The sequence below is a fragment of the Perna viridis genome, chromosome 1, assembly GCF_037379345.1.
Source record: "Perna viridis isolate PV_CMFRI_1.1 ecotype Kerala chromosome 1, ASM3737934v1, whole genome shotgun sequence".
NCBI lineage: Eukaryota > Metazoa > Mollusca > Bivalvia > Mytilida > Mytilidae > Perna > Perna viridis.
The window spans coordinates 53,598,462-53,623,698 of record NC_142445.1 but is presented as its reverse complement, the minus strand read 5'-3'; the positions used below and the strand labels follow the sequence as shown (position 1 = coordinate 53,623,698).

Sequence of the window (25,237 nt, the reverse complement as noted above, 5' to 3'; positions counted from 1 at the left end):
AAAAAAAGACGATTAAAAATGCACGTGTATATACTTACTTAAAAATCAGTTTACTTCTAATGTGTAACTTATTATTGGTAAATCGCGCGTAATTTTTGGCGTTACGGCAAATGATATTTTTAGTTTCCGAGCCTTTTGCCATCTTAGATGTGACGTCACCTTTAGGTGGCCGTCTTCGTAACTCAGTGTGGATAACAAAATGGAATACGACGACGATGATTCTATCGACTCGTAAGTAACTACATCCTCTAATATGCGTCTATTACTAATCTAATGATATTATTGTTCAACGGTTTGAAAATGATGTACCATTCATGACAAACACTTCTTGGGATACTGGACAAAAAAAAACTTCAGTACAGACGGTAGAATTAGAACTTTACATTTCAGTGTCATGGGTATATGCACACTTACAAAGACATCGAGAAGTTCTTTATAGCTAAAATAGCTTTTATTATAATATTAATTAAAATTTTATTGCTGTTTTCAGGATTTTAACAGAAATTGAATCATCGCTTCAGTCAGGTTACCCGAGCATTGGTGAATGCGAAAATCAGGTATAACGCTTCAAGTACAAGTGTCATTCTTTGGTCGGCTTTAACATACGAAGTGTAATTCTACACTAGACGCTTGAATTTTAATATTGAATAAACAAAATGATTTTACCCAAACAAGTATAAGACGAAATCCGACTATGCCTTTACATCACTGTAGATCGAAGAAAACGCATACTTTTTTATGGTAGGGTGGACAGGGTGGGATACGGGGTTAAAGAGATGGAAATTTGTGGTTGAAGGGGTGGGGAACGGTGGTGGATTGGGCAGGGAACGGTGGTTGAAGGTGTGGGTAACGGGGAGTGGATTATGGTTGGGACTTCTCCAGCAGTGCTAGAGGTTGTCTGGCAAGCTATTTCTGACTTGGTGCCATACTGGGGTATGGAGGAACGGACTTCCAACCTATACGTTGTAAGAGTAGGTTGGGAACAATAACCGGAGGTAAAATGAAAGTGGTCGGGAAGTGACGGTAGGAGGGTGGGAGGCGGTAGTCTAGGGGGAGTGATGTGGGGAGGAAATACCTCCTGTCCACCCTTCTGTTATGACACAGCAGTTCCTAAAAAAATTACAGTACAATAGTTCACTTCTTTAAATCCATCCTTTAGAACACGACACCAGTTTCATATTGATTTCATCAGGTTGTGAGCGCATACCACAATGACATACGAACAGCTGGATATGGAAGAAAAGACATGGAGAGCTTCCTAACATACAACAACCCCTTTGACCCACGACTGTAAGTTACACGATTTGAGGCTTTTTGCCATACCCTAAAGTGGCCTAATTGAAAGACAGCACTGTTCCTAGCTATTATTGTCTATTTATATGATTAATGTTTTTAGATAATAGCCAGTCTCATCATTATGATATTATTATTGTTGCGTAGTTTTCCATATTGGCTTAGTTACTAGCCCAAGGCTAGCCATATTGGACAGAGGCGTAGCCGAAGTCCAATTTTGCTAGCCATGGGCCAATAACTCGGCCAATATGGAAAACCTTATGCAATTATACCTTTATTGACCAACTAGTCCAATACGTCAACTTGGCCTAGGCCAATATGTATTATAACCAGGCCAATATGATGTATTATATGTTAATAAATATGTAATTTCATATTGGCCCTGTTATAGGTTTGAGGTATGTCATATTGGTCCCGAGGCATCGCCGAGGGCCGATACGGCTCTCGAGGCCAATATGATGGACCGAAACGTATAACAATATGAAATTACATATTTATTGACAATTTTATTAACCAACTCAACTAGGTGATTTGTAGAACAGTTGTTTTCGTTTTTTTTACCAAAAACATGTAGGTTTATTTGCATTAATCAGTCTTAAATATCCTTTTTGTATAAAATGAAAGATTTTTTTTTTTGTGTTTCTGTAGCAGCGTTAGTCCTGGTGATCAAAGTTTATGAAATCCAATTCTAACTCAAAATTGCGGTGTCAAACGACCGGAAGTTATGATGCCGTATTGGTCCTGGTTTAATCCATATTGGCCTTCTTTTTTCATATTGGCCCCGTATAGATGCCCGGTTTGAATTCATATCAATTGGTAAGTTATTGACATATTTTAACGTGTTTTGGGTAGTTGGTTAATATTGAACGGGTAAAGGTCGTATTGTAGGGTTAAATCCCGTATTGGCGCACTTATGTGTTTTGTACTGTGTTGGCAGTTTGGATCATATTTAGGCTAATGTTCGAACTTACTCAATACTGTGATTTACGCAATATATTTTTGCTGAAAATACCAGTAATTATCAATAAAATATCAGATTTTTGTGGAAACTGCAGGTGTTAAGTAAGCGTGTCATTTGGTACAAATGAGTCCATTAATGGAACCAAGATTCTAGCGGAAATCAAAAGAATGTAATCCAGGTTCAAAGAGCCGACATGGAAAACAGACATACACAACAAAGAACCTAAAACAACCAAAATAATACATACAAAGTAACAAAGGTAAATGAGCAACCCGGACTTCATTAAAAACTGGGAAAATGGACCAGGTGCACCGGTAGGGTAAGCATCCTCTGCTTTTTTAAAAACACCCGCCGAGTTGCTCATGAAAAGTCAAGACCAGGGTAGACGAATAAGAAAAGAAAAACTATGACACGTTGATCAAATCAGTTTTCATGGTGCAGATGTATGCACCGTAACGATCCACGAGTTCATGGTGACGATCATAGAACTTCTGTAACTACGATACATCGAGTGGTTGTAAACTACTAGTTATTTATTGCAGGTAACTTTAGCTCGCCAAGTCATGTCTTATTCTATTGTTTGTGGGGTTTGATGTCGCAGTTAGTTTATAATAGATACAGTCTATCCATTTATCTAATTTCTACAATACTCTGTGCAAAAGATTAAAAATATTATAAAGGACATTATTGGTTGCCACTGGTTCATGTAACTTTATTTTCTTATACGTTCCTGTTATGCTTAGATTCTTCAATGGTCTTGGAGAACACGTTCATCACCCTGACATCAACAACGAAAAATATAAAATAGAACTGACACAAAATGTATTTCTTGCCTTGGAAAATCCGAGTCAGCTTATGGACAAGTATCTGAATGGATATCGCACATATGTCCGGGGGCTAAGCGGTTCCCCGGGCTCGGGTGATTCAACTAGTGTTGAAAGCAGGCGGTTATTCGATCGCATATCATCGGATTCCGTTCGGTCTATCTGGTCTAAGCAAACCGAACAACATTCTAACAGTTTGCAGAAGAAAGAGTCAGTTAAAAACGACAATGATGTGCAGATTCGATCCAAAAACCAGAAAACTAGACTGGCCGTAAGAAATAGAAAAAAGGAAGAAATTCGTGAATCTGATACCAAACACCATCAATGTGGCCAGTCAAAAGAAGTTTATTCAACATCTCCCAAGTCTCAGTCAATGGAACAGAAACCAAACTTCACTACTTTAAAGAGCCAGAACAAACAACCAGAGGTCGAGACGACATCGGACAGCGGACAAGAATCGTCTGCCGCTATTACACAAGTCCAAAGGCAAGTTTGGTTCATCTGCTGAATATAAACAAACGTTTTCACATTTTTAATGCATAAACGAGCATAGTAATGGGCATGACAAAGTGTAGTTCCCCTTTCAAATAGCCTTAAAATTTGATGTACACAAATCAATGATTGATTGGTTCAGATTTAGTGAATTTGTTTCAATACTTTGTTCTTTAGACTATGATGACTGAAAAAAAAAACCTTATAGACGTGACGCACAATACTCGTACTACCGCATCATCGAAGTCGGCGCAGAACCCTAATTCATTTTAGGTTACAGACCACCAATTCAACCAATGAGCATTTGGAACGTAGGCAAAAATAGTCCTACGCAGAAATTACCCCTGTTCCTCATAGTGCTGTGAAAAAAGTTCTCATCTTATTTAAAAAATTTAAACAGTTTCTGAAAGGAAAAACATTTCTGTACATTTTATAGGTGGATTTTGCTTCTTGTGATGTGAAGCCTAATCTCCATAATGGTTTCTAAATATACCCCTATCTTGTGAAAACACTGGGATTTCCCATGCTATTTATAGACCCTTCACTTCCGGTGACTAGTACTGCACTGCAAGTCTGCTAACCCCACATGCCATTCTGAGGATTGTGAGCTGGCATATGTAGAATCATGCTGATATATAGTCCTCTGCAGGTTAAAGTTAAGGTAAAGTCCAGAGAAGCCATTGAATATTGTGAAATTAGCATAGAAGCCTATGGGAAGTGGAATTAGTGGTTTCTAGCCTTAATTACTAAAATTATTCTTTGAAAAGAAGCAGAAAACATTTTTAATGAACGAAAGTGACTTTTGAATTAAGTGAAATTTGCCAAAACTGCATAGTGCTGGATGTAACACACAATTTCGTTATTATTATTTCAAATGCCGAGCAAAATCCGCCTAAATTCATGACTGATATATTTTGTCCGTAACGATTTTTGCTGAAATCATACAGCAAATTGGTGATCTTGAGAATATTGTGAGTCCGGGAAGCATGTGAGCGTATTCACTACGGAGTTAAACTCAGAAAACTGTGAAATCCGCCACTTTTTATGAACAAGGTCTCATAATTCTAAATCGTGAAATCGGAAAAAAAAATAATCTGACTGAAGTCTTCAAAGTCGCTAATCGTCAAATATTCCATGTCACTGATTCTGGCTTGCTTTCAACATCCGAAATAGTACAAGTGTTGTGCGCATCCTCAGTACTTTCTTCGCATTTTTTACGATGCAGTTATAAATTATAATTCTTGTTACAGGAGGACAGAAAGTTGGGCAGGTTTATTCAAAACAAAAACCCAAAAGAATTCCAATTCAAACGAAGGGCTGCAGTCTGAAGAAGAAAGCACAAGGTATATTATTATCATAAGAGAACAAAATCACTTTTAATATTAATAGTACATTGAAAATACTTGCCAAATAATTGTACTACTAAAATCCCGGGAACCACAGTTTATATTGTGCATGGCTTTAAATTGAAAACGACTGTTTAGATATGTTCGATTCATAAAGAAAGTATTACACGCAAGTGCAAGTGAAGTAGATCATATTTCTGGACAGATTTATTGTATTGTTTCAGAACATGTGTCGAAGATTGCAGTAAAGGTCAGTCTGTGGTTGAAAAATGCCCAGCAAAGAAGTCTGAGAACTACACAGACCTAGAAGAGACTAAACAAAATTCAGAATTCTTTACGTCAATTGAACAACTGGTATGCATGTGTCATTCTAAGAAATTAAAATAAAAAGAAATGTGACGAAGTTAATGCCGGAAAAATAACCGCTGTGTATATGTATTCAGAACATCCGACTCAAATGTTCATGTCTAATAATTAGGAACAGTGTTCCAGTTTAGAGTTTAAACAGGGAGTGTACATAAAGTCCATGCTATAATGTATGGTAATGTTTAATTACAGTTTATTTTCCCCCGCGTCGCGAAGGAACATAGAAATGCCGGGCGTCCTTCCGTCCGTCCCCGTGTCCGCCCGCGTTTTCCGCACCATTTTGAAATGCGTTTACCAAATAAGTTTGTTTTTCGTATGTGGCCTTATTATGAGAAGTTACAGATTAAGTTCGACTTTGGTTACGGTTGATTAATGTTTATGGAAGTTATGGCCTTGGACTTAGAAAATTTCAGTGAATTTCAAGTTTTCCGCACTTCTTTTTTCCCGCGGGGGACATTAAACTCTGTTTTTATTTTATTGTTAAGATCATCTTTTCTCAAACAGAACAGAATCGTCATCCTACGTTTTTACATCTGTTTTTCAGTACTCAGAATATGCACCAGAACAAAACATTCAAGCTAACAATCTCCAACCTGTTATACCTCCACAATCTCAGGAAAATACACAGCCTCAGATAAGCACTTGGTCACAGGGACACGATTCAAACAATCTTGTTTACCAACACCAGTTCTGGATGAAACAAATGAATAACCAGCAACCACAGCCAGGTGCTAGCACAAATACTTATCAACTCTCAACTGACTACAGCAAGCCTCAGGCAACATTTGCCCACAATGTATATGCACATCTACCTCCACCTCCGCCAGGTTTCAGTCAGATGCCACCCCAAAATCAACAAGTAAATAGTGTCCCAACAACTAACTACCAACAAGATCAACAATGCACTGGAATGTACAATGACCAGCAGACGCTTATATACAACTTGCACAAATACCTTCAGCCTCCAAACCAAATCCAGACATATCAGTCCAATAGATACCCGGGCTACCAAAACCAAATGAAAACACAATATGGATATCAAGTCCAAGGTAATTGGAATGCTAACAACAGCAATGAATATGAAGGCTTCAGTGATGACAACAACCAAGTGTATTACAACCAACATAGTATTGAGGGTAAAGGGTATGAGGAGCAGCCTGTGAGAGAACACAAGGAAAGACCCAGGTGTAAAACCAGAAATATTCGCTCTAACCTTATTAGAATCTACCCATCTAAAGACAACTGATATAGCCAGAAGAAGATACAGAAAGAAATCAGCATATCAAGACAATGACATATATAAAAATTCTGATGTATGTTTACAGACAAGACGATTGACCTATGTTTGGATACAACTATGGCAAAACAAAGGCAAAGATACATTTTTGGGCATAATCATTAAAAAAAAACAACACAAAACAAAGCCAAAGATTCAAAGTCATTTTAGGACATTTTGAAAGGAGTGAAGGGACTTTTAGTTGAAAAAAAAAAAGACATTTGAACACTGTCAACAATAGTTACATGTAAAAAAGAAATTGACATTTATCAATATTGTGTTCAAGATTAACTTCAACATTCCAGACAACACATGTATTTAGTCAAGACATACAGAAGTAAAAAAGTATTTAAATAAAAAATAAGTGCTTAAATGTCAATACTCAATTTTATAACATGCTCAAATTTTCTAAATTGATGACTCAAATATCACATTTTTTTTTTCAGAGCTTAAATGTGTTGCCCTGAGTGGTATAAAACCTTGTGAAGGCACATGTATCACTCAATATTAATTAATGGTTTATCTAAGTAGGAATTTCTTATCTTCAAAAAAACTAAAAATTCACATTTTCCCACCTGTCATCTGGCCATGAAAAAATATATGTAAATTTGACATTTATAGTTTAAAGTGGTAAAAAACTCATAAAATTTAACATAACATCAATCACCATCAAATATTTGCTCAACGAAAATACATATTTTTATTTCTGTACAATTTTTTCAAGATGCCGAGAGAAAAAAAAAAAAAAAGATCCTTGTAAGTAATACATGCTAGATACAAACAACACTGTTAAGGTAAAATTATTTATATTTATTTCATTTCCAATAGAGATACCAACGTATACTAAAAGCTTAAATGGATTTTACTATACATGTAATACCTAATTTAATAGAACCTATTTATGAATTACATTATTGCAAGATTAAAAAAAATATCTTAATAGTGTAAAAAAAATGACTTACCTGATTGTCAAACATAGATGTAAGTATTTTTTTTTCATGTGAAGAACTTTGAATTAAGAATGTTATACTTCTTGGTGAAACATTGTAAAATAAAAGAAAAACTAATTGTGCATGCTGATTATTTCTACAAGATTCCATTACTTCCATAAGATTACCCTTGTAAAAAAATCCATACATCTAATACATCTAATGATTTCCATAGAGTAAGCACCATTTGTAGGATTTTGTTTCAATTCTGTAATACCATTAGTTGTCTTGTGTGATATAATTTTCTTGTAACTTTTTGCTGTTGTTTTTTGTTTGTTTATATTGTTACTATATGCATTAGAATTAAAAATCTTTTCAGAACCTATGATTCTTTGAAAAAAAAATTATACTTAATCATAAACAGCACTACTTCTTTGCAAGAACAGAGGAAGAAAACAAACTTTTTTTGTTTATAAAAAGCTGGACAACAGTATAGACAATCTGACATTTTAGTGTCTAAGAACTCTGGCAGGTTTAAAGTAATATAAAGGTTTATCAAGATATAATTGATTTCCTTTTACTATTTGTACAACCAAATCTGTGGATAACACAACATGGAATTTCAGTTTAGACTACTTGAAACTAACACTTAAGTATAGCTTATACATCTAGTTAACAGATTAAAATAATGAAAGTAAACATATAACAAAAACACAAAATCAAAACAGGTAAACAATTATACCAACCATCACAACTTGTTTTGTAAATAAAAAAATATACTGACAGAAAATGATACATCTAGATAACACAATAAAATTTGTAATCCTCCATCCATATTAGATTTAGCAATATCCCTGAAAGTCTCCTCTCAGTCCTTGAAGACAAATTTGCACGCTACTAGAGCTCCGGCTAAAACCTCCATACAGGATTAGGTATCAGCCATCATACAGTCTTAAGACTGAGAGGTAGAAACTACACAAAGACATCATTATATATAGTATGGCTGACAGGTTTCTGGCAGCAGTGTGTATTTTCATTTCTTATTTCCACGACTAATATTGATTCAAAATTTTTAGACACACAATAAAAATATGTTTCAGAATGTCCGGAAAAAAAACTAATAAAAACCAAAGACAAACAGTTAAGGCACCTCTTTCTTATTCTAGGATATTTAAAGTAGATGCTGTTTTATTTGTAGTGTGCCAACGTAAACATGCATCCCTTTAATCCTTTCTTCTACAATTATGCCTGAGAAATAAGAAATGAAATTTGTATAACACTGACTTATATAAATGACAGATAAAGCTTGGATACACAATAATTAATAGTTAACAGATATCTTTATGTTACCAGTATGCTGAAAAATCTTTTTCAATGGACTGAAACAGAAAAGAAATAAGTTTCTAAATCATTTGCTATACACTAAACACAGGAAGTATAAACACATTTCTAATTACTGTGAAAGTATTTATAATTGTGGGATTCCAATTTTTTAGGATTTCATGGTTGACTCAAGCCACATAATTAACTTCCCAACAAAATACATATTTTCCATTTATTTATAATGTAGGAAATGTCAAGCCACAAAAATTTTGTCTACAATCTACGAAAATTTATATCCCCAGTACTTTCACAGTACCTCCTCAGATCATTTGATTGGAGTAATGCCAAAACTTGGATACTCCGAATTATTGTGAGCCACATTTGTGAACCCAAGTCAAATTTTCCTTGCCGAAATAATAGATTTCAAGTCAAAAGCACAACAATGTGTCAAGAAGTAAGGGTTAGAACAGATATATAGTTAAAACAATTTGCCTTACCAATACCTGTTTCACCAATATTATAGAGTGTACACTTAAATGAAAAAGGTAGCACTATTAACGTCAGTTTCAGAGCCAATATTATGACTTATTTCAAGAAATGAAGTGTAGCAATTTTGATAACCCTCTAAAAAGCTTGACTCACTCTTTGTACTGATCATAGAAAAGCTGAGCTTTAAGTATTCACATTTTATTGTTTATTAAATGATTCAGTAATGAGTAACCCAAACCACATCAAATTAATTCTTTATTCAGTATTCAATTAATCTGACACACTAAATGAAAATGTGTCAAACATAAATAAGATATCATCAAGTTAGGACTTACATTTGGTTCAGTATTTGGGGCATATCTTTTCACTGGAACTCCTTCCTTGTTGACTAGAAACTTGGTAAAATTCCATTTAATAAAGCTGAAAATATAATCGAAAAACACATAGCAATAAAATTAATACATACCTGGTACATATTCAATAATTTAATCATATTATAGCTTACAAGAGGTCTTCATTATTACCGGTAGTTTACTAGGTACACATCTGAAGTGGAATTTGAATTTGAATTTTGTTACTCTGACAACTTAGTGCAACACATGTATAAAGTAATTCAAATAAAACTTACTATGAAATAAACTGCTAATTTCATGAGAGGCAATCAAGTTCCTCAAATATAGTTAGTATACTATTCTTCCTATCACCTTTGAATTGATGTATTTCTAAATGAACAATCAACCATTAATTCTTATGCCTTTGTAAACAACTTCATCACATTTTGACATCAAACTTTTCAAGAATACAGCCAGACATAGCCTTTTCTATGTACAGATATTCTTTAAAAAAAATAACTTACTCCCCAAATGTTCCTCTTTGTTTGTGCTTGAGGTATTTGAATAATGGATGGGCTTCATTTCCATTGACATTGATCTTTGAAAACATATCAAACTGGACATTATATTTATCTGTCACAAACTTTTTAATTTCTGGTTCAGACCATGGCTCCTGAAAGAACATGAAAAGTTGCATAATTTATCATTCAATAAACTGAAGATTGCAATGATTTAACAAGCCACAGATCTTGGTTATTGGTGACTATTAATTGATTAACCTCTTAAATACATGAACATCCATTTGCTTTCACTTTAATGTTATTTCAAAAGGATATTAGATTTTAGGAATGGTGAATTGACACTGACTCAGATTGAAAAGTGACATTAGATGGGTTCTAAATGTGCTATTACAGCATAGTGGACCACTATGTCTATTATTGAAAAATCCGCCCAATGGTTAAATTGTGGTCTGCCATGATTAAATTTTACCATCATCAGCCTACAATTATTTTATGCCTGAGAAACCCATCAATTACTGACTCAGATTAAATAAACCAATTAATCATGACAATCAATTTATGACTGAAGCCAATCTAAAGATAACTAGACATTCCCCTTTACAGGATTATATAAGAGTTGCAGACAACGCATAAGACCCGAGATTTGCTGAAAAATGCGTAAGTCCAGCAGCTGTCATGTCCACAATTTTTGCCTAAACATAAATACCTGACAAAGTGCACATCCAAATATGGTAGTTATATACACTACCAAGTTTCATAACAATCCAGCAAGTTGTGGAGCTGACAACGCATCAGACCAAATATTGCTGAAAAATGCTTAAGTCCATCAGCCTTCACTTTTTGCCCAAGAAAATTGTTGTGGATGGACAGACAGGGTGAAACCTATATACCCCTAAACTTTGCTTGCGGGGTATAATTATGACATTGCATAACAGATTCTAAATTAGTTACCCTGCAAATTAATATTTAAAAGAAGTGTAAATCAGATGATAATACTGTCTGTGCAAGACCAGACAGGGTAGTCAAGGATATTAAAAACCGCCTCAGTCTGTCAGATGAAAATACCTATAGTGTACCAATCAAAACTGTCAAAAGGTCAATGGTAACTCAACCTTGGCCAAATGTATGTGTTTTTGTTTTTAAATGCTAAGTTGAATCAAAAACATTAATATCATTTAAATGTCTTCAGTTAAATGAAGGCTGGATATTAAAGCATTTTCAACATAAAGAAACTGATTTGCCTAATCAATGAACACATAAAATCCTCAAAATAATGTTTACTCCATCTGATACTGCTAAAACACATTGAATTGAAAATAAAAATGGCTGGCTTTTGTCTACACTGCCATGATAAAATGACTTCCTGAAAATTGGCAGTTGACACTATTTCTGACAACTTATCTTTTTAAGGCCAGAGTAATTTATGCACATGATATTTTTAATGCTAAAAATGAAAGTTACAAAGACTAGAAAAAAGTTAGGGAAGAATGCACTTTTGAAATAAATATCACATATTGTAACAAAAACAAGAAAATGAAAAATTGTTATATTTTGAATGAATCCGCATCAGCAAAAGTTGGGCTGTAAAAATTTAGTCAGAAATCAGTCTAAGCATGTCAAGGCTAGGTTCCAGAAATTTTGGACTGAAAAGAGGGTCTGACATATAAGCGGATCGACTTATACTCAAGTATATACAGTAATAATTAGTCTTCATCCCTTACAGTTTCAACAAATCTTTTACACAGCAGATTACACCATTTCAGATAAAACAACAAAATTTCTAGTTTAGCTATGTAGTAGTTGAGGAATTGGATTAGAATCACAAAAATGGTTCACGTATCAACTGAAGAGATTGTGAAGCAAGGAGGAATAATTACTTTTTCTATCATTAATATCATCTTATAAAATAGTCAACTTGAAATTCAGATATCATTTCCTAATTGTCATTATGTACATGTACCAATTCATCTCTCATATATTTACCTGACTTCCAAACTGGTTGCATGGAAATCCAAGGATGGCCAGACCTTGGGACTCAGCATACTTAGCGTGCAAATTCTGTAGCTGAGTATAGTTTTTATCTGTGAAACCTCATTTAGAGGCAACATTCAGAATTAAACAGACTCTGCCTCTGTAAATAAATATTTTAATAACAAGAAAGTACTAAAAAAATAAACCGTATACACCTAAACACTATTGTGAGAGAATGACAGGGTCATAAAATACTTCAAAAAGTTTAACTTTTAAGTAATATGTATTAGAAACAAGAGGCCCCCAGTAGCCTGAATTGCTCACCTGGTTAAATTTTTGCCTTTCAAGGGCAATAACTCTATCATGAAGTTGTCCAACAATTTTGACTCCATGAAGACTTTGGTAGGACTATCATGAGGATCATTTCATCAATCAAAAGTTTTATTCTATCTATGATAGTTTTCAGGATATTGACTGAAAACTGCAAAAAACATAATTTTTTGCCTTTCAAGGGCAATAAATCTTATATGGAGTCGTCTAACAACTTTGATCCATGGAGACTTTTGTAGGCCTTATAATAAGAATCATTTCAGCAACTGAAAGTTTCATTCTATCTATCATAGTTTTCAAGATATTGGCTGAAAACTGTAAAAAAAAAAAAAAAAGTCATTTTTCACCTCTCAATGGCAATAACCCTCACATGGAGTCGTCTGACAACTTTGATCCCTGAAGACTTTTGTAGACCTAATAATAAGGATATTTCAGCAATTGAAAGATACTGGCCAAACCTAATGGTTTTGGAGATATATACAAAAAACTACTGTACAACCCCTATGTTCTATTTTTAGTAAGGGCTGCCATGTTTTTTAACCGATCAAAAATCCAAATTGTGATTTTGTTAAGGATACCCTAAAAAACAAAAATGCAGACTTTCATTGAATTCTGTGTGGTAATTTCTAAGGAGAAGATTTTTGAAAGTAATAACATCAAAAACCGCAAAAAAATATCCAAAAGGGGCGATAACTTTGTAATGAAAATTGGTTCTTGGGTCGAGCGGTCAAATGTTTCAACAAACCAGCATGTGTAAAAATAAACACTTTTACCATAAAAACATCCACAATACGTCAAACAGTTAGAAAACATTACAAAACATCACAACACATGAGCTTAGAATCATCTCCATTCTGTGCTTTTTCTCCAACTGCCTTGACGATGTCACATCATCAGTACATCCAAAATATGGGAAACAATGTCAATGACATTGGCATAAATATGGAGCATAATTGCATGAGGGAAAGACCCAAATTTACATCAAACTCCAACATGAGTCAACAGATTTTCACCAAAAATTGACCACAGATACATCTCATCATGCTGAACACCTTCACCCTATCATGGCCTATGTCAGAATTTAGCTAAACCTAACAGTTTTGGAGATATATGCAAAAATCTGCTGTCTGATCCCTATGTTCTATTCTTAGCAACGGTGGCCATATTTTTAACTGATCAAAAATTCCAAATGGTCGTTTTGTTAAGGATACCCTAAAAAACAAAAATTAAAACTTTCATTGAATTCTGTATAGTAGTTTCTGAGAAGAAGATTTTTGAAAGTAATAAAATCAAAAACAGCAAAAAACGTCCAAAAAGGCCAATAACTCCATCATGGGTAAACAGATTTTCACCAAAATTTAACCACAGATAGATCTCATCATGCTGAATACTATGTTCTATTTTTAGTAATAGTGGCCATTTTTTTTTTAACCTGATCAAAAAACCAAACAGTCATTTTGTGCAGAATACTTTAAGGAACAGTCATCTAAAGTTTCATGCAAATCTATTCAGTAGTTTCAGAGGAGAAGATGTTTGAAGAAATTGTTAACGATGACGACGACAAATGCCAAGTGATGGTAATAGCTCACCTGGCCCACGGCCAGGTGAGCTAAAAACTGGTTTTGTCAGATATGATGATCTTTTCAGTTGGTTTTGTTATGAACCAATTAAATATTTCAAACTCCAATTCCAACTTTACTTATTAAGATTTTTATTAAACAAAAATAAATTATTAATAATTTAATTCCCTGATATCTGACACTAAAAAAAAGAAAACATACCTATATTTGTCTAGTTTAACTTCATTTCCATCAATGTCTTTCACGGTGAAGTCATAAACTGAAGAGACTTTTTTCCACCAGTCTTTGTCTTCTGCCTACAACCGTGACAAAAATAGCAACTTGTAAATGCATGTATATCTTAGAAAAGCTATTTAAAAATGTTTAAGATCACAGTGCTTGCTTGTATAGATAATGGCCTACTATACATATTAATTCCCTTGATCAGTGGTTCATAGAACATAATGACCAAAATTTGCATGCAAACTCTAGCCATTTGAACTACAGCTTTGTACACTTTACATATAGACATACTGTAAATGTATTATTTTCTGTGGATTCTGTCAGGTGAACATATTCGCATGTATCAAATTTTGCGGCTTCAATAAATTATAAGCCTTACATAGTGTTAGAAATAAATTTTATAGGTACTATTTTTCATGCTAGTTTGTTCACTGCAAAAATAGTTAAAATAAGTATACACTGTGAGAATTAATTATTTTACAGTATAGGCCAAGTTCTATACCATATATCCTTGTGTTGTGCATATAAAGCCTCAACATAACGATGTTATTAGCGCCAAATACTTTGGCGATGTCATGAATATATGGCAAATAATTGTGATTAACACCAAAGACCTAAACATGTATCCATGAAATTAAAGCATTTTTTTAAAAACTGGACAGTTACTATAAGATCGAGAATTAAAAGTGAATAGATAACAGGGTATCAGTAGAGTGGAGATGGGTATACTCTCACTGGGTTAAGTCACGCCCCCTACCTTGACTTACACCAGTCACATAGCTATAAAATTTTAAGAGGTCAGCCTCCAATCATTGAATAAAAATGAAGTAGCATGTTATTTTCAAGTCTGTAAGTCCAATGTTTACAAGGTTTACCCGTTAAAACAGGGGTCACTCCATGTTGAAAATGATATGGGGATATAGTCTCTCTTGGTTTAAATTACACTTACATTTGAAAGAAGAAGACCACATGACCCTTCAAATCGTCCATCATACTTTGCTGAATTGCATAAATGGAACGTACACTTAATCTATCAATGGAGTTTCTAGCCATTACATGTTTTATTTTAATAGTTCGCTTGATTTTCTCCGTGTTCATTACAAAATATATAAGAAAAGTATGTTAATTGAAGAAAAGAACAGTCGAACAAAATGACAACACAAAACAGTGCAAAAAAGAAAAAAAGTAGAAAAATAAGAGTAACTTGTGACTTTTATGAGTTAGCTAAATATAAGTAATAACAAATTTACTGAACTAAAAGTCATAAATCAACAATCCTAATTTTTGAATAAAGGTTTACTTAGCCAAATAAAGAAAACATATGATCATTCATCAATAGTTCCCAGTACTCATGTAGAATGTCAAATAGAAATACTGCTTCTACTAAAATATTTCTCATGCCTTCACTTAACAAATCACCTGCAACCCCCCCCCCAAAAAAAAGGGTCTACGCCTCAGAAAAGAATAGATCTGATATCAATTTGTTCTGTTTGCTTCTGCATATGTTATAATATTGCTGTTTGTATTCTTTGACTTGAAAAAAAATAAACAACATTTCTTCAAACTCAATTTTATGTATCACTTGAAATTTTAAACTAATTTCTTAATAATGCTTCATTTTTCTGGTAGATATTAATGTCATATCATAACTATCCCAATGCCAATTAATTCTTTAGAACTTTAAGTCTGACATGATTTGATGAAATTTTTCCGAGCATATCAGACAGAAAACATGGCAAATGAATACCAACAAGTTTGAAATAGTCTCCGAGAAACAATTGAACAAATTTGCATTTGATAGTATGGACCACATACTATACAATAGAACATACACATATGAAATATGAAAACTGTGTAAAGTAAATAAATGAAATATTTGCAGAGCTAGCTTTGTTTTGATTGGACTGTTTGATTACTTGTATTTTTTGTATCATTAATTTGCAGTACATTTATTATCGTTTTGTATCATTAATTTGCATGTACATTTATTATCGTTTTGTCACCTCGATATGTTTCAATTTAGTGAGATCGAGTGTAATATAAAGTATACCGATTTTTTTTTTTTTGGACAAACAAAAAATTAAACCAACTAGAATGAAGAAGTTGGTAAACCTAATATGAAAATGGAAAGGAAAACGTAAATGGTGTTTTACATCCTCGTTGTTCATTGAAGACCAATGGGTGGCAGTCAGCTGACATTTTTTATTCAGGCGGGGGTTGCTGTCCCTTTGATATACCATATCCATTCTCCTTATGTAAACAGCAAAAAGTTGTTCTAGACATAAATATATCATGTTTTCCAGTTGAAACTTTTTTCTTGAATCAAAATGATTTGCCTGTATTAAATCACGGATTTTACACATTAACTGTAAACAGACTATTTTCGTGGTTTCGGGGTTTTACAGATTCTGTCAAGTGAATATATTCGTGGGTATCATTTTTGGCGGTGTCGTGAAATGATCAGCGTTATACACATTTAAAATTGAATTCCGTGGGTACTATTTTTGCGCTTTTCCATCCATCACAGAAATAGTGCATATTAATATGTTTTCAGTGTTTAAGGTAAAAGCAACACATCATCAGATAAAATCTGCCTAGGGGTTTGTACTATATATAATGATGATAGGAATAAAACATTTGAAATGCATTTAGTAAGTATTTGCTATATCAGTGCACTGTACAAGTACTTAAAGCTGAATAGGATTTCAAAATGTTTTTTTTTTTTTTTTTGCATGGCTTAGTGTTCAGTATCTTCTATAACTTATTAAAACAATATAAAGGTACATCCGGACCTTAACTATAACAAATTCCAAGAAATGGAATGAATGGATATTGGAATGACTTCAGATCCATGCTTTTCCACTTTCTATGACTGACATCCGATTTCTATAAATCTTCTCCCACCTTTCTACCTATACATGTATTATTCTGTAATTCGAGCATTGATATGTAACACCTGCGCTTAGTTCATCAGAAATAAATAACCTGAATATTTTCTTAAAAAAATTAACTTATACAATAAAAGTTTTCCTGTGAAATTATACGAAAGCCAGTCTAATTAGTGTCAATGTGTTGTACATAAATACCTCTATGAGGTGACAGTAAAAAAAAGATCACTTATGACTGCGAAATATATCGCCATGGGCTATACATGCACTTTTACCTTGCATTTTCGCATGCGATAATGCTATGACGTCATTAACATTATCTTAAATAACAAAAAAGAAAAAAACATTGTAACACTATTCCCTATTACATATATACAGCATAGTACCATGAATTACTGTAAAATAAAGACAGTATAATAAGTAAAAAAAGTGCTTGTTTCTTAAATTAAATGACAAATACGTCGCCTCGGAAGTCAACCCCCAAATGACAAAAACTTTGCTTTGGCAACCAACCCTCAAGCAACAAAAATGTCGCTCTGGCACTGAAAGGGTTAATATTATATAACATACATCAGAATAACAGTCCTGAAAAAAAAGTCAGGCATTAGTTCAGAGGAATCACAAGGGCGAAACCAGAGATTTTTAATAGGGATGTCCAGAAAAAAGGGGTGTTCTAGAAATCCAGGCTTTTTTTTTAAACATTTTAGCTCAAATTGTCTACGGAAGAAAAAAATGCCAACAAAAGGGGGTTCCATCCAATAGAACCACCTCCCTTGATACCCAACTGAATCACATACCTGTGTGGATGCTGACGATCCCATGTTTGTTTTGATATTTGCTAGCTGCAACCAAGCCAAAAATGTTTTTCTAAATATAGATTCTGAAATATAATGCCACCACGCGAATTCTGAAATCAGTACCCATTATTTTTACATTGCAATAGCACACTGCATGAAAAATAAGACTTTGAGCTTACCATTTTACTAAAACACCTTAAAGATGACCCTCGAGATAAACCAGGAAATGAAGGTATTTTAGTTATCTGAGTTATCACTGTCTTCTGCATCGGTTGAACGTTTCATAATATATCAGAGAGTGTCAATTCAGCCCTTTCATCTCTTGTCCCTATTGAGAGGGGTGCTACTAAAAGCGCCCGGAGAGTTCAAATACAAATCATGCTGCTGTTGAAAGACATCCCTTCTAGCATTGCATTGTTGAGGCATCCTCAGAATATATCCCTGATAATCGGTTAATAGACTTGTTACCACCGGGGAATGTACATTGTATATTTGATTTAAATCCAACATCCAAGTGCCTGTTCGGCAAATCAACCACAAAACTCAATTTTATGGACTTTAAAAAAAAAAGATATTGGAAATAAATAAGACCGGTTAGATACCACAACTCTAAAAAAAGAGTTTTTGTCGGGGTCGACATAATAGCCACTGCCTCCTTATGCTAGCTATGATGCAGAACATTCAGTCAGCAGAGTGAGACAATTTCAAGTTTCATGCACATGGTCGTGGTTTCTTTTATATCTATTTAAAAATTGAAATATCGTATAAATCAGGTGAAACAGTGTTCATTTTAGAAAATGTTTGGGTGCTCGGGTTAAACATTTTGACCAAAAAAATATCCCCGGGCGTTTTTTTTTTTTAGTAGATGATGCGTTATGCAGTATGTTCCCCATTTTTTAATTTAAAATGGAACGTCGTATGTTTATATATAGATAAGAGCTATGAATGAGATCTGTAGTATTTTCTTTTTTATGATGTCTATATGACTGCATGTTTCCAAAACGGTTTTGAACAAGGAAACATAAGTCGCTACTTTGTATTGTGGGTTTTGCAACTGATGAGCCACATTCAGCCAAAGACATATATTATGTTTTTTTTATGTTTCTGATTCAGCAAAATTAAAATATAAAAATACATACCTATTTTAATGACCAATGTAAAAATAGTAATGCACAAAATATATAATTTCACAACCATGAAAAGGTTTCTGGAATCCGGTAGTTCCAACATTGTCCACTATTTGACTTTTAATTCCTCATTTATGTTTGGTTAAATTAGACACAGAAACAGTAGAGCTGTTGTATTATTGTCTCTTTTTGTACTTTTAACACTTTATCTTCCATTTTCGTATTTAGTTTTCGTGAGGTGTTTATTGTCGATTTATTTCATGGCTGTTCATCTGTGGTCGTCCGGGTTGACCGGATGTCCTGGTGTCCACTATAGTGTACATTTCCTTGTCTTGCTTTACGTCTGTTAAATAAGACGTTTCCTGTTTGGCTATCTTCATAGATGATACATGTTTCTTGTAGGTTATTGAAAAGCTGGCCATGAATAGCAGTTAATACTGATAAGTCCCAGAGATTTGTCTCTGATGTCTTCAATCGGTTATCTTAGTCTTTAATTCTATGTACCCCTAACCGGAAATCCTGGATCCGCCATTGGTCTTTATATTACTAATACTAACATAAATATTGTATAGTCCCTGATCCGCCCTAGTAGGTGCAACATATTCTTTTGTGTGCTGGTTTGGGATCCTAAGAAAGTCCTCCTAAAAAATTCTGAGGGTACTACCTCGATAAACATATTTCTGTCTTAACTTCCCTGGTCGCGATATAATACTTAGGGGACAACCATTAGATTCGTATTGGGACTGGCAGATTTTTAAAAATAAATAATCTGTATCTGATTATGTAGAAAATAAATAATCTGGCCTCATCATACCAGAAAATAAATAGTCAGACTTTGTAAATTGCTTGAAAATAAATATTCTGACCAGGGGCGTAGCTAGGCCTGTTTTATTTGTACGCAAAATTACGGCGAGGGGTCTTTGGGGGGAGGGGGCCCAAGGCCCCTAGTGAGTCATTGCATAAAACCTTTATTTCATCTTTAAAATGTGTGTTTTTATTTTTGTTACTTTTTCCGAAAGTACGCAACTGCGTATTTGCGTATAGGCAGCTACGCCCCTGCTGACCTAGGCTAGTAAATTGAAAGGCTTGCTACGCTCACAATAGTTTCATAAATTATAAAAGTATACATGTTTAAATACTCCACAAGTTTTATACAACAGTGGATTCCTCTTCATCGCAACCCAATTTGTCAGAAAAAAAAATATGCAATTAACAGGAATATGCTATTATCAGGAATGTTGAATTTGGTATGGTGTTCTGGTCCTACTTCCTATACATATACCTGTTCCTATATAAATAACTCTATGGCATTTATTAAACCAACATAATGTAATTACAAACAAAGAAATTAAGTTATATGGCTTTTTGACTAATTTTACTTTAAAACGTAATATAAATAGTTAAAGATACACCGTTAAGGAAAGAAGATGTCAATTTAAAAAAAAATGATGCAGTGAACAGGAATGTCTGTTTAGATCTACATGTATATGCAATTGAGAGGATTTTTTTTAACATGGAAAAGATGGGAAATGATTTGGTTCTTGAAAATGCTATGCAATTAACAGAAATATGCAATAATCAGGAATGCTATTAAGTGGAATCCTTTGTACATAAATGACATTACTGGGGTAATGTGTAGTTGAATATTGCAATTGTAGATTTCATTCATATACATAGATATGTGAATCTGTCCCCTAAAAAGTCCCTCGCAACATTTCCCGCTAAATTTGGGACATCTTTCAGGTCCAGGAATGCCTGTTGTATATAGTAGAGATTATGCCTTGTATTATAGAGAATTAACATCATCTAATAATGTCTTTGATAATAGACATAAAAAGTAACACATGCTTTGATATATATACCCCAAACCACATATTTTTGTAACCCGGATATGCACATTTAAATTTTCGTAGTGAATTTTTTTTATAATTATGGAAAATAAATAATCCAGCCAAGGTTATGATGAAAATAAATAATTTGACTTGCACCAGACTGGAAATAGAATTTGCGATCTGAAAAAAAAAATTACCAGCCCCCTCCCCCTAAGAATTTAATGGTCGTTCCCTGAGCTTTTAATTTTCTAGGAAAAATTGGTATCGGAACGTTGGAACAACCGTGTCTTATGGGATCAACTCGGTATAACTTTTAAGATAAAAAGTGTCCACCAGTCATCTTGAAAAACGAATCTGTTTCTCTTTTATATTTATCATATAGTTTGAGACTTTATAAAATAGAGTTTGGTATATAATTACCGTGATATTACTGGTGAAATTTAATTTGAGAGAAAGCAAGCTCCTGTAGGAACGAACATTTATCATCAAAATCACCGATTTAATGTTGCAGAAAGACAAGGAATAAAATAACCACGCGGTTGTTCTTTAGTGAAAAAGTAATCAAGCGATCCAAGATACTAGCGGAAATCAGAAGAATGTAATCTAAGAATAAAGACCAGGCATGGAAAACAGACACACACGACAAAGAACATAAAATAAAAATAATACATACAAAATAACAAAAGTAAATGAGCAATTCGGTCCCAACTAAAAACTGGAAGCATGGACCAGGGGTATCGGTAAAGTAAGCGTCCTCTGCTTTTACAGAAACACCGTGATACCGTTGCTCATAAAAAAGTCAAGTCCGGGGTAGACGAAAGAGGAAAAGAAAACTAAGGCACGTTGAACAAATCAGTTTTCATGGTGCAGGCGGATAAACTGTAACGATCCGCGAGTTGGTGATGACAACCATAAAACTTCTGTAGTGATGACTTTAATTTTGTAGCAACATAACCTTGTTCTAGAAGCCTAATAGTAAGAAGTCTAGCGCGATACAAAAAGTCGATGTAGTTAGGGCAGCCTCCGGCATAACGTACGAGTTGTAATATGAATACTCCATACGAAGGTGCTGAAGGGATGTTCCCACAGATGAGAGGATAGTTAACAATACGGAATGAAAAGATGCCAAAAAAATGCAGATTGAAATACGAATAAAAAAAGTCATTTCAACAACTCTATCAATGAAACTCCCTTGGCGGATCCAGAGTTTCAGGTAAGGGGGCCAAAAAAAAATTCTTGACAGGATCACCGGTGAGGATTACGAAGTGATCCGAATTTGCCATGGGGGTTTGGGCATGCTCTCCCAAGAAAATTTGGAATTATTTAACCTAAAATCCTGCATTCTGAGAGTATCTTGAACCATTTTTCAACATTTTTTTTAAATTGCAATTTTCTAAGGGGGACCGGGCCCCCGCCGACTGAACTTAGTATATATATAAATTCTTTAATTCCTCTAATAAGGAGATATGATAGTCATATTTACAAGCATGTACAGAGATTAAAAAAAGAGAGGTGAAGTATTTATCAGATCGGTTTGAAATGAAAAAAAAGACAACTACGAAACTATTAAAGTTTTTCAAATTATCTACTCATTAGAAGAATTGATGCCTGTCGATTCTCTTAGAAACTTTCAGGCGCGTAGCTGAGGCCAAATTAAAGTGTAGGCAAAATTACGGCAGGGGGTCTAGTGGGGCGAAGCCCCCTGAAGCTCCGCGAAGACAGCGTTTTACAGCATCATTTATGCCTCTCCTGGATGTATTTTATCTGAAAAAAAAAAGGCAAAATTAAGTGCAGGCAAAAGCTTTTTTCCCTGACGACAGCTACACGCCTGAGATCGCAAAGTGTGCATAAAAAGACAATACAAGACGATATTTAGTGGTACGATCCCAATTAATACAATTGGTTATGACCCATTTTATGAACGTAGAGGCAATAAATTGAACAAATAGAATGATATATTGTGAAAGAGTATATATGATGACTATATGCTTTAATTTGTTATTTTGACATTTTCACCATACATTTTATGAGAAAATCATTCACTTATAAATGAAGACAGTACCTAAAGGGCATCAGACTGGTGAATTTTTATTAGTTTGTCTAGTATGATGCATGTGAAACCCAAAATGGTATCGGAGTCCGACGTCATGAAATCGCACTAGTTTGAATAAATCCCTTGTCCGCCACCTTGCAGATTTTTCGACAAGTCGAAAACATTTTTTTATCGTCACATACACGGTTAAAGCTATTAAAAGTTGATCATAGTCCCCTCAAGAACACCAAACAGTTGCTGCCTAATCGTCGTTTTTATTTTAGACGGCTCTGACAAAATAGTTTAATTCAAAGACTCTGGCAAAATTGCAATTCATATATACAGAGTATTCCTATTCCTTTAATAAATGCCTTGACCGGTCAGACGTACGTTTAGCAATTACTCAATCAGAACAACATGCTCAGGTACTAACTTGAAATTAATTTAAGACGGAGGGAAATCATATAATAGTAATGATGCAATCTACAATACTACACACCGACACCTTCATAAATAACTTATCATTCCACTTTTTTTAGTTACAAAACATTTGTTTACAACTTTTTTTTTGTGATTTAAACACTGTACTTAACATGCTATTTACAAATTATAATTAATCAAGCAGAGAGTTAATCCATGCAGTTCATCAAGCCAAGGTTGCATACAAAAAATAAAATATAAGAAAAATATGCAAATTTTTTTTTTAGTTCAACATGCTATTTTTGACATGGATCAAGCGAAAAGTTAGAGTTCTATCGAAATACAAACTATTTTTTTTAAAGCTGCATAACAAGATGATATCACTATCAAGTAGGGTTTTAGCCATTAGTCACTTTAGCGTGAACCATTTTGCATGCACCTAAAGTGAACTGTACATTGTATCATGACAGTACTGCTTTGGATGAAAAATTTTAATTTACTGCTTGTGAATCATCTTATTTAATTTTGCTGAATTTTGATATTTATGTACACATTATCAATATTAGTTTAAAATCTGCATTCTCTTCACTGAAATTTAAAAACAATTGAGTCTACTTTATCTATAGGTAAGACCATTTATAAAGATGGCAAAAGACTAGTATTTGGCCTTGACGGATTTCTGAACTACAGAATCTGTTGCCTCCTCAAGAAGCTGTAGATTAGTTGATCTGCCCGAAGTAAACCAATGATTGCTAATTGAGAAAATAACATCAGCCTTTATGCGTTCTGTGAGATAGTTTCTATCCATTTTCCATTACTTTGCATACTACTGAAGTTGAGCCCACTGGTCGATAGATTTGGAACTTTTTTCTTAAAGATAGCACTTTATAATGTATGCTGTTTTCAGCACCTGCGTATGGAGTGTTCATATCACAACTCAGACGTTATGCCAGAGCTTGCCGAAACTACGCAGACTTTTTGTATCGCGCTAGAATTCTAACAAATAGGCTTCTGGAACAGGGTTATGTTGCTACAAGATTGAAGTCATCACTACAAAAGTTTTATGGTCGTCATCATAAACTCGTGAATCGTTATTGTTTATCCATCTGCGCCTTGAAAACGGATTTGTTCAACGTTTCGTAGTTTTCCTTTCCTCTTTCATCTACCACGGACTTGACTTTTTATGAGCAATTCGGCGGGTATTTCTAGAAAAGCAGAGGACGCTTACCCTACCGGTGCGCCTGGTCCATGCTCCCAGTATTTAGTGGAGTCCAAGTTGCTCATTTGCTTTTGTTGCTTTGTATGTATGATTTTAGTTACTTTATGTTCTTTTTTGTTTATATCTGTTGTCCCTGTCTGGTCTTTGTCCCTGGATTACATTCTGTTGATTACTGCTATAACCTTGGCTCTCTTGATTACTCTTCCAATGTTACGTACATCGATCACGGCGTTCGCTTAACGACTGATTAAATATAATACATAGAGTTTTTTTTTCCATTTCTGTAGCCATTTCCATCAGAAGTCTGTTGTGCATCTGTTTTGTGTGTCTGGGACGAGTTTGTCAGTTTTCAAATCATATTGTCTAGCAGCTTACTTATTTTGTTCTTCTCTATTGGCCATACATGCAGGGTCTTCATGTTATAAATTTTACATAAATTGATCTGGTCCAAGGAGTGTATATAAAAAATCCCTGGTTAGTCATATAACATAAGACTTCGTAGTTATGCGACGTTTTTTTATTGTTTGTTATTGTATTATTTGTTAGCGATCATATTTTGGGTTTGTGCGTATATCACTTTTTCGATTTCAAAGATTTTATGTAGTTGCAGGTCTATGCTTTTGCCTTGTATATGAGAAAAGTCGCTCTTTATCACGAAAATACCGAT

The 25,237-nt window shown here is 34.1% G+C and overlaps 2 protein-coding genes across 4 annotated transcripts; one reads left to right on the top strand and one right to left on the bottom strand.

Moving 5' to 3' along the window:
• The first annotated feature begins 149 nt into the window (after positions 1-149).
• Positions 150-7,868, top strand: LOC148629369 (uncharacterized). 2 transcript variants are annotated; one of them, XM_088549342.1, is made up of 7 exons: positions 150-231; positions 491-557; positions 1,193-1,290; positions 2,998-3,564; positions 4,821-4,913; positions 5,141-5,270; positions 5,827-7,868. In XM_088549342.1, exons 1-7 carry the CDS (start codon positions 200-202, stop codon positions 6,526-6,528), a joined length of 1,689 nt encoding a protein of 562 aa, XP_088405468.1. In that variant the 5' UTR covers positions 150-199; the 3' UTR covers positions 6,529-7,868. The 2 variants fall into 2 exon arrangements, with proteins under 2 accessions (XP_088405468.1, XP_088405478.1); XM_088549352.1 differs by having other exon boundaries at positions 168-231; positions 1,160-1,290.
• On the bottom strand, positions 7,348-18,269 carry LOC148629368 (glutathione peroxidase-like). 2 transcript variants are annotated; one of them, XM_088549364.1, is made up of 6 exons: positions 18,120-18,269; positions 14,235-14,329; positions 12,136-12,283; positions 10,156-10,304; positions 9,635-9,719; positions 7,348-8,866 (listed from the first exon to the last, which is right to left on the bottom strand). In XM_088549364.1, exons 1-6 carry the CDS (start codon positions 18,207-18,209, stop codon positions 8,834-8,836), a joined length of 600 nt encoding a protein of 199 aa, XP_088405490.1. In that variant the 5' UTR covers positions 18,210-18,269; the 3' UTR covers positions 7,348-8,833. The 2 variants fall into 2 exon arrangements, with proteins under 2 accessions (XP_088405490.1, XP_088405499.1); XM_088549373.1 differs by having other exon boundaries at positions 17,941-18,207.
• Positions 18,270-25,237: the final 6,968 nt, after the last annotated feature.